Below are 10,815 nucleotides of genomic sequence, written 5' to 3' on the forward strand. Positions count from 1 at the left end.
AGAAAAACATGTACACCGGGGTCAGAGCCGTCTGAACTCACTCTGGATTTAACTGGGCAGATCCTGTTTGTTTAGAGCGCCCTCTGCTGGCAGCAGGGTTATTACACCTGCAAAACCAATACACAAGTCTCCACTTAAGCCAACGACAGGCTGACGAACCCACGGAGCTGCTCAGGGCGGCCTTTATGGACTTTACAAACAGAGGCGACAAAGTGAAAACTCCCCTTTAAGGCACTGCTGGGTCAGAATCCTCTGCAGATTAAAAAACAACAAAAGATAGAAATAAGTTTTACTGAAGTCCGTGACGTGTTAATGATGTTTATTAGAGACTCTACTATGGGCCGTAAGCACAGACCGAGTGAGTCCTGTTTGTTCCTCTGGAGATTGGCCGAGTCTGGCTCTATTATAATAGTATATATTATAATATATATAAATATATATAATATAATTATAGACTGATGTTCCAAACGTTGCATTACAGATCAAGACTTCTCTGTGTTTAACTAAAGTTGAGCTGCAGAAAAGTAGCCCTGAGTTTGCATTAGTGAATAAGTGAGCGCTCTCTCGTCTCTTTGAGACCTGAGGCCAGAATGTACTCGAGTAAAAGACGTGGTCGAGACTCTGTTTCCGTTTTTAAACGTCTGTCATGAGGCCTGAGTTTGCATTACTGTTCTGTTTTATGTGACAAAAGCAGGAGAATATGGGTGAGTTGAGTTGCTGGTTCTGTCAAAAACCGTCTATGATTCTGAAGTTTCTGTTTCACTGGAGGAAGTTTGGATTGAGTGAATGTATCTGCTGTTTTGTCCAGTAGGGGGCGCTGGGTGTTGTATATAATAATGTGTACAAAATGTCTCTGTATGAACAGTTTCTGAAATGGGAGGTACTGACTCCGCGGATCACAGCAGTGACATCAGATCATCCAAACATCTGCACGATTATTTAAGGATCTGTTTTATTTTCTGGTTCAACTGTAAATAAAACCCAATGATTGTTCTGTGAGTTGTGATTATTGTTCTGTGAGTTGTGATTATTGTCCTGTGAGTTGTGATTATTGCAGTGGATCTTCAGCGGCTCGGGAGGAGCTTCAGGTTTCTCCCACAGACTCTGCGTTTGCCTAACAAGGCCCTGTATGCTTTTGCACTTCAATGTCTCTTACTGACGAAGCTGCACTTGGACGTGAAAGAGAAGGAAAGCGACAGCTGCTTTTACACATTTTCTGCTGAATCATTTTCTGTCTGGGCAGATTGGCCTGATGAAGGTTTGGGCTGTCCGGGGATCGGGATCAGTGCCCGACCTGGACCTAATGGTGTGCACACGCAGCCGCTATCGCCAAAAATGTCTTCGCCTTTAAAGTGGCTTGTAAGTGTCTTGTAAGTGACTTGTAAGTGGCTTGTAAGTGGCTTGTAAGTGGCTTGTAAGTGGCCCGCCCATCCTCCGTGAAAATAGCCAGAGTTCTTTGCCTGGGAGTATGTTGGACATGAATTTACTCTAATTACAAAAATGATTCAATATATTATTATTTTATCCTGTGTTTTGCAAATACACATCTGCGGTCTTTCATAAGATTAATGCAAAATCGGCGGTCATGTTCTCTCAGCCTGTGTGGCATCATTGGCAGACTGCTGGGTTCCCATCCGTAAGGCTGCTGGATCGATCCCAACCTTGACTTTTTTTTTCCTTCTTTCTTTTCACTCTGCACTTACTGGGAAGAACATGAATCACTGCCTATGGTTCCACCCTCAATAAAAACAACGCCTCTCCTCCAGTGGGGTGTTGGGACCTAATTTCGGCCCGTCAATTTAGAGAATCCTCGCCCTCGTCAGGGCTATGTTTGTGTGGATTTATAGCTCAGTGATCGCGTGGTCGTCTGAGGTGAAGGAGGGAGCTAGTCCACACACAGCCTCCACACTTTTTTAATGCTTTCTCCTTTTACATGGGCCGCTGCACACTTGTCAAAGTTTAAAACACATGAGCGCGGGGTGTTTCATAAGTTATGTTTTCAGGTCGGCTGGTATTTGCTGTCCCTGTGTAGTGTCATAGCTAGAGTGTTAGTTTCCCAACCGTGAGATTGCTGGATTAATTCTGACCTTGACTTTTTTTGGACTCTTCACCAAATGGATATAACATGAATCAACGCCTATGTTCCCACTCGCTTAAAAAACGTGGAAAGAACACTTCCAGAATATAACAACTAAAGACAAAGAAATTGTGGGATCGTAGGGAAACAACTGAGGCAACACTGGGGACAATGTTGAAAACAGTTGAAAACATGTATGGGGGGACACATGAACTGAACTGACCACTCTCCTCCAGTGGTGTACTGGGAACCAATTTCTTTTTTTTTTTTCAATATTTTTTTTTTCAAATTAAACAGACAAACAGGCTCAGATGCAGTTATTGACAGTTGTTTACAGTCATATTTAGTACAGCAGTAGGAGGAAAGGTTGCTATTTCAGGAACACAATTGGTCTACTGTATTTTAGTTTTTTCAAAATGACTTAAAAATAGGTTCCAAGAACGGAGAAACGTGTTCATTTGACTAGTACGGAGTTTTTCCATCTGTATTATATACCATGTCAGTGACCCATACCTGAAAGGAAGGCGGAGTGGGAGACTTCCATTCCTTCAGTATCAGTCTCTTGGCGACTATCAATCCCAGGTCCAGTGGTTGCCGCGTTATAGTTGGAATTGTCCTTGTTATTTGTGAGCAGCCAAAAATAGCAAGTCCGGGCTCAGGCTGGAGGGGCCTCTGATATGAGAACCAGTCAAATATTTTGGACCAAAAGTTTGTCAAGGAAGAGCAGGCCCAAAAAGTATGGGACAGTGCACCCTCTGACATATTACACCTGTCAAACACTAGGGAAACAGATGGATATATTCTATGTAATCTAACTTTGGAATAGTGTAAGCGATGGACAATCTTAAATTGAATTAATTGGTGCCCACTGTTTATAGAACAGGAGTGAATATTAGACAAACAGGTGTTCCACATGGATTCAGACAGTTCCACACCTAGTTCCTCTCTCCAAGTGTCCCTAGTTTTCACAGTGTGCGCTATAATACAATCATCAAATAGACGTACAGTTCTCGAAATGAGACACTTGGAGAAAGGAGGACTCTTACAAATATCATAAATTTCATGCTCCAGGGGCAGATTTTGAAAATCTTCAATTTTTGATTGGATGTAATGTCTGACCTTTAAATACCGAAAGAAATGGGAATTAGAGAGATTATATTTTTCTTTCAGTTGGTTGAATGATGCAAATTTACCATCAATGTACAGATTATTAACTGTGACCAAGCCCTTCTTCCTCCAATCATGGTACGATATGTCATGCCAGGGAGGCAGAAAACAATGGTTAAAACATATAGGTGTATGTATGTACCGATGTATTCGGGAGTTTAAGAAAGCTCCTAACCTGGTTTAAAACTCTTACTGATTGTTTTACCACAAAGCATAAATTCTTATAGGATCCAGGCTTTTCAAACTTATAAAATAACATAGCTGGCAATGAAGAATTATTTATAGAGTTGGCCTCCATCTTAAGCCATAAAGGGGTTGTAGGTGTCTGATTATCAAGGGATCCCTGCTGCCAGAACATTAAGGCCCTAACATTGGCTGCCCAGTAATAGTGTTTAAATACAGGCAGGCCCAACCCTCCCTCTAACCTAGACTTCTGCAAGTGCGCCTTTGAAATTCTTGCATTTTTGCTATTCCAAATATAGGACAGGACAATTGAGTCCAAGTCTTTAAAAAAGGCCGCGGTGAGATAGATGGGGAGATTTTGACATTTTTAACAAAGATATCTCATTTTCAGGGCAATATTCCAGAAGTCATCTTTTTTTGAATCTCAGACTTTTGAAGCAACATATTCAAACTTTGTTTTTTTAATTTGATTATTTTACAGGTGGATTATCATCATTTTGGCTTCAAGAAGTCTCAAATGAAGCAAAAATAATGACACAAAACAGTATTGAAGTCGGAATGTTTAATTCAAATTTGAAAATATGTTAATATTATATAATATATATTATATATACATATATATATATATATATATATACATATATATATATATATATATATATATATATATATATATATATATATAATATACAGCTTTATGTAACTTTATGTTTGCCAGATTAGATGACGACAGATTAAAACAGATTTACATCATGACCACATGACCGAGCACGGCCTCAGGTCCAGACGCTGAAAGTGAAAGTCGGATTTCTTAAAAAGTTTCAAAAATCATTAATCATAATAATACATTTTATTTGTAACACAATTTTCATTCAGTGAATCTCAGAGGCGACAAGAAAACACACACATTTAAAAACATCAACAATTAAAAGCTTTCTTTAAAAAGAATGTTGTGGACAGAACCTTCCACACAATCCTCCTTTGTCCGTCTCTGGAGCCGGAGAATTTGCATTTCATAATATAGATTCTGTTGTCGTCTTGTTGGACCTGTTTTTTCATCATCTTTAAAATAGAGCAGAAAAGTCTGTTTGAACAAAATGATGGAAAATTCATTTAGGATGCACATGGGACCACAGATGGAAAAAACAAATAGCAATAACCATGCGGGATACGGAGTTTGAAGATGACGACAGAACCTTCCAGGCCACAGGCACTTGTACCTCATCCTGTACCCCATCTGCTGGTTTTAGAACTTCCGAGCTATAATGGCAGTTACAAGTAGAGGAAACGAACAATAAGTCACCCATTGAAGCACTGCAGACATTTTTGACGGGTCCTCTTCCCCTAACATTTTCTGTATGAGTTCACTGAGCTCTTTCTCTTGCCCTTTCAGCATTGCTTCTTTTCTCTTTTCATCTGTCTCTTTACTCATTTGGTTCTCATGCTCTTTTAACTTTTCATTAATCATTGTCACATTATTCTTTTTTTTACATATACACCTCACCAAATCATTGATGTTTTTCCTGTGCTGCTCCAGCTTTTGCTTCTCTTGCTTTTGGAATTCTTGTTCAGCTTCTCTTCTGGCCTCGTTTTCAGCCTTGCTTTTACTGTCTTCTATTTCCCTCTTATGGTTGTTCTCTAACTCCCTCATTTTCTCTTCCTCTTGTTGTTTCCTGAGCTTGTCTTCTTCTTGTCGCTGCTCTTGATCTGCTCTCTTTTGTCTGTCATATTCATCCTTGAGGTTTTGAAGTTTTAGATTCTTCTCTTCATCATCCTCTTTTCTTTGTCGCCACCACTCCTGCCTTTCGTTTTCCCACTTCTCTATCTTCTTCTCCATCTTTCTCCAGCTCTTCTGGAGTTTTTGGACAATTGCATCTTTAGACTTTGATTCCAATTTAATTTTTTCCTCCAGCTCTTTTTGTTGTCGTTCCCATTGCTGGCGCTGACGTTCCTCCCGTTCCCTCCACTTTCGCTCTTCTTCGTTTCTCTCTTCCTGTTCTTTCTTACGCAGCTCCCCTTCCTTTACAATCTTTTCCTCCTTTTCTCTGAGCTCCTGTTCCCTCTTTTTTATTTCAGTCTCCGTTTGTTCTTTTTGTTTATCCATTTCCTGTTTAATCTCTTCCATTTTCTGCAGGTATTTTGTCTCCATTTCCTCCCTCTCTCTCCTCATCTCCTCCTCCCTCTCCCTCATGATTCTCTCCATCTCTTTCCTGATCGTGGCCTCTGCGTTCTGGAACATGTCGTTGTTGTAGCAGCCGCCTCCGTTCTCCTGCACCATGAGGTTGATCTTTTTTATCAGCTCTTTCACCTGAGAAACATTTTCTGTATCGTTGTTATTGAACACGTGGAAGCGGTTTGCGTGGTCAGAGAGGAGCTTCTTCAGGGAGCTGCAGTTGCTCTGCTCTAAGAACGTTTCAAAAGAACCTTTCAGACCATCTCCGTATGTGAAAAGAATCATTGTGAATTTCTGTGACTCTTTCCCAAATGCTTTCTTTATGAGCTCGATTACCTCCTGTTCCTGTGTTGAAAACCGTCCGATCTGCAGCACCAGCAGAATGACGTGTGGCCCCGGAGCCAAGAGACTGACACATTTAGTCATTTCATCCATGATTTCCTCATGGTGTATTCTGTCATCAAACAAACCCGGAGTGTCCACCACAACCACGCGCTGCCCGTCCACTTCAGCCTCTGCTTTGGCACAGCTCTGAGTCACAGATGAGAAATTCAAGTAGGCCTCGAATTCAGGTCTCCCCAGGATGGTGTTTCCAGAGGAGCTCTTTCCACAGCCAGTTTTTCCCAGCAGTGTAATCCTCAGACAGTCCGACGCTTCAGAACCTGCAAAAACATCCAGATGTTAAAGGATGAAGGTGAACTAATGAATCCATCAAATCAATCAATCAATGGCTTTGTATCGGCCAACAGAACAAACATGGAAAAGATCCACCCAACTCTAAACTCCATCAGAAAGAAAACACCTGAAAGCCACAAACATCATTTGGGGAACACAAATGTGGGGTGACATGCTGCCTCTTCGACACCTCTCACTCCGACATCGAGGTCTAATTGTCTCAAACTCCTCCCCAGCTCCTAAAAAGGGCATAAGGGCGGGATCTTCACTGTAGACTCGGCTGGTTTGTGAGGTGTAGCTCGGTCACAGCCGCGCAGCTCCAACGCTAACAGGCCGTCATTACTACCAGATTTAGACTTTTCTTTTTTTTTTAGAAAACCAGCTTGGTCCGTTTTATTGCACCCAGTGTTTTCACAGGAGGAGCATCTATTGCTTTAACCTGTTCAGGACCCGCCGTCCCTGATCCGGGACTGACTCCAGGTCCATTGACTTGCATACATTATTTAGGCAAATTATATTTCGACCAATATAAACATGTGGCACCGATATTTAAACAGGCACTTCTCCCCAAAACATCTATTTCAGTCCTAAAGCACCATCACATCAATCAAAACATTCATTAAGGACAGAAAATTTTTAAAAAAACATGAAAATCGAGCATTAAAATTAAGCATTTCTTATCCATATTAAATTATTTGTGGTCCAATCATAGGTCGACTGGATTTTTTTGGTCCAAAATACTCAAGTAAAATATAATTCAACAAATATTTCAACAAAATACTCTTCGGAAAATTTGGCTCATTATTTTCAATTTCCACGGTCAGAAATTACCTATAAATACTCCATAAAAGAGAGAATCTTCTTGTAAACAAACTTTTTGGCAATTCCAGTTCTGTTCCCTTAATCCTAATGACTATTCTCTTCAAAAGGAGCCGTTTCCCACATGCTGAGCACCAGTAGGGTCAACACTGTACTCAATGTGGAGTGTGTGCTATGAAGTATATTTTCAGGAAAGACATTTCAGTTTTTGTGTAATTTTCGATATATAAAAAAGCTATATCTTTATACATTTTATAACTAAAGAACCTTTTTACATGTTTTTGTCACAATGTCCTAAATTCTAAATGTACAAAGAAGCTGCTTCTTGTCCTGATTCCTATGATGGTTCACATCAATGTGGACAAAGTCTGTAGTTTTCACAGTAATTTTAATATGGAGAGGTGACTGTTTAGTTTAGCCAGGCGAGAGGACATCAAAATAGGTGGTCCTTCACAGGTTTATGAATGGGGGGTAACTAGGTCACTTTGTTTTGGATGAAATACATTTGTATTTTTTGCTCAGGTTTTTTTGTACAGACCAAGATGGTGATCCATCACTACGTGGTCGGCATTGATGTTGTTATTTCTGTGTTTCTGTTGTTTTTTCTGTGTTTCTGTTGTTATTTCTGTGTTTCTGAATATGCGGCTTCTGTCCGTGTGGCCGCGCCGGCTGCTGTCCGTGGTCCCATGTTCGCTCTCAGCTCTGTGTTTTATCCCCGTGTGTGTGTGGTCTCTCTGCAGGTTTGAAATCCTCCCATGTAAACCAGGCTTTTCTAACTTACAGGACGTTTGTCTCAAAGCGTCGCGGCCGATGATGAGCATCACGTTGACCTTTGTTAAAGTATTTATAACTTGGACTCACCGCTGACGTGAACCTGTGGTGTTTGAGCCGTGACCATCCTTCTATAGCCTTGGATCAGTGTCTTTGTTGTGTAACTGTCAGGTTTATTCTTAGCCCTTAATTTCTCCACAGAATCCAACAGCAGAGCCACCTGGTGCTGCCCCCTGGTGTTGAAAGTCAGATGTCCTCCTCCAAAGTGCTGACACTGCTCCTGGAGGTCTCTGCTCACTGGAGCAGAAGGCTCTGAGTCCACAGTGAAGAGGACCATCGTGAAGGGACAGACAGCAGAGCTGAACATTTCCTGGATGTTCCTCAGCTCAGACTTGTCTTCGTCTGTAAAATGACCCAGAGGTAGAACCAGGAGGAAGGCCTGGACGCCCTGAGGACCACAGAGGGACAGACACTGCTCCATCACCTCCTCCACAGGTTTATCAGACCCAGACAGAGAAGGCAGCTCCAGCACTGACACCCACCGCCCACACCTCTCCACCAGGTGCTTCTTGCATGGCTCTTGGCTCAGACGCTCACTGCTCTGTCCTGTTATGGACTCTAACACGGAGCTCTTCTCTGCTCCAGCTCTTCCAAACAGAACCAGGTTCAGGGTCTTCTCTTCAGGGTACTTCTCTCTGTTCTTTTTAAATATTTGACTGATTCTTGTATTCAGCTCTTGGCGTTTGAATTGTGTTTGGTTCAGATCATCTTCAGTGTCATTAATGTAAAGATATCTGTATTTACATTTGATGATCATGTCCCTGACATGTCGGTCATGAACCCGCGGATCTGTATTCGGGACATAAGGAAACACTTTCTTCATGATCCCTGGTCTTTCTGCTTGTCCCGTGGAGATGAGCACCATTGACTGGCTGAAGGCCTTGTCACTGCAGCTCTCCAGGACTGACTGGAGTCTGTCTTTGTGTTCCTCGGAGAATTGTTCAGGCTGTAGAACCAGCAGGAACACACGAGGCCCCCTCTGCGTTTTAGTGGAGTCTATCAGCTCCTCTCTGTTGTTTTCATGCAGATCTGGAGTCATGAGCACAGTGAGTGGCTGCTTATCCATCTTTCCTTTGTAAGTGTGAACGTTTTCAGGTTCAATCTCTGTATTTATCAACAGGAGTTTCCCCACAAAGTTCTTCAGACTCAAGCTGTTTCCCAGAAGAATCACATTCAGCCCAGACACTGGAACGACAAAAAACATTCTGAGATTGTATCCACATGAAGACAAAGACAAAACGCTTCTAATTTCAGAAAGATTCTCTATAAACACGGAGCCAGTCCTGTCTGCTGTGATTCCTCCACCAGGCCTGTGTGAGGCGCTGTGGCAGAGGAAACAGAACAAGACAGAGATAGTGATGTACTGTAAATGTTTGAAACTATGAATCTGTTTCATTTTTACTTTTTATATTTCACAGAGTTAATTCTTCAGATAAAACGAACTAAAGAAAAGCCTGTCAGTGACTGGACTTTTACTGTCAGTCCAAAAGGTTATTCTACTGTCACCTGTGGCTTATTCCAAAGATGGATGGATCACGGACGCTGTGATGTCATCGTTTAGTAAAAGTTGCGTAAACAGCAATGTGAGACCGGGTTTGGACCTGCAAAAGGCCGGTTTCATCTGGATGATACTGGATTGATCAAATGTGTTTGCGATTAGACTGACCTTGACTTTGAGTGGACAGATCCTGAACCATGAGGAGACATTCCTTACACCAGGCGTCTCCAACCTGTTTTACCCAATAAGCTACTTTTAAATACAGGGCCTCGGGAAAGTACTACTACACTTTTACAATGTTTTACTGAACGTTCACACATAGGTAGCAGACAGTGGGCATAAGGATCAGCAGTTTTCTGAGTTATTAAATTGCCTTTAGAACATTCCTACACGCCCACTTTTCACTTTTCTATTTTTTTGAAAAATAATAGAATAATTTGTGTAACAAATATGCAAACGCTGAAGCATTAGATTTAAAAACAACTCACTTTCTCAGTACTCGAGTGATATTTTTCTTCAAGTACTTTTTCCTCTTTAAAAATATTGAAACTTACATGATTTTATCTGCAGTAACTTACTGTAGGGTGGATTGACTTCATAGCTGCTTCTGCGCTCCCTGTGGGAATCAGAAGATTCTCCTCCAGAGCAGGACCTCACTGAGCTCCTGGAGCAGCTCTCACCTGCAACACAAGAACGTCCCAGAGGTCTTCAACTGTGTCTCCAGCCTCTGCCTACAAACGCTCCAGCAGCAAACGCTCCAGCAGCAAACGCTCCAGCAGCAAACGCTCCAAACGCTCCAGCAGCAAACGCTCCAGCAACAAACGCTCCAAACGCTCCAGCAGCAAACGCTCCAAACGCTCCAGCAACAAACGCTCCAAACGCTCCAGCAGCAAACGCTCCAAACGCTCCAGCAGCAAACGCTCCAGCAGCAAACGCTCAGCAGCAAACGCTCCAAACGCTCCAGCAACAAACGCTCCAAACGCTCCAGCAGCAAACGCTCCAAACGCTCCAGCAGCAAACGCTCCAGCAGCAAACGCTCCAGCAGCAAACGCTCCAAACGCTCCAGCAACAAACGCTCCAAACGCTCCAGCAACAAACGCTCCAGCAGCAAACGCTCCAAACGCTCCAGCAGCAAACGCTCCAGCAGCAAACGCTCCAGCAGCAAACGCTCCAGCAGCAAACGCTCCAAACGCTCCAGCAGCAAACGCTCCAGCAACAAACGCTCCAGCAGCAAACGCTCCAGCAGCAAACGCTCCAGCAGCAAACGCTCCAAACGCTCCAGCAGCAAACGCTCCAGCAGCAAACGCTCCAGCAGCAAACGCTCCAGCAGCAAACGCTCCAAACGCTCCAGCAGCAAACGCTCCAAACGCTCCAGCAGCAAACGCTCCAGCA

General features: G+C 42.6%; 1 protein-coding gene across 1 annotated transcript; it reads right to left on the reverse strand.

Annotated features, from left to right (window-relative positions):
- Nucleotides 1-4,673: 4,673 nt before the first annotated feature.
- Nucleotides 4,674-10,042, reverse strand: LOC306971961 (uncharacterized protein; the record flags this gene model as incomplete). Its single annotated transcript, XM_079568404.1, has 3 exons — nt 10,002-10,042; nt 7,956-9,110; nt 4,674-6,262 (listed from the first exon to the last, which is right to left on the reverse strand). Coding segments are annotated over exons 1-3 (2,745 nt in total). The 5' UTR covers nt 10,003-10,042.
- Between the last annotated feature and the right edge of the window lie 773 nt (nt 10,043-10,815).

Source organism: Gobius niger (assembly GCF_951799975.1).
Source record: "Gobius niger genome assembly, chromosome: 12".
In the NCBI taxonomy this organism is placed as follows: domain Eukaryota; kingdom Metazoa; phylum Chordata; class Actinopteri; order Gobiiformes; family Gobiidae; genus Gobius; species Gobius niger.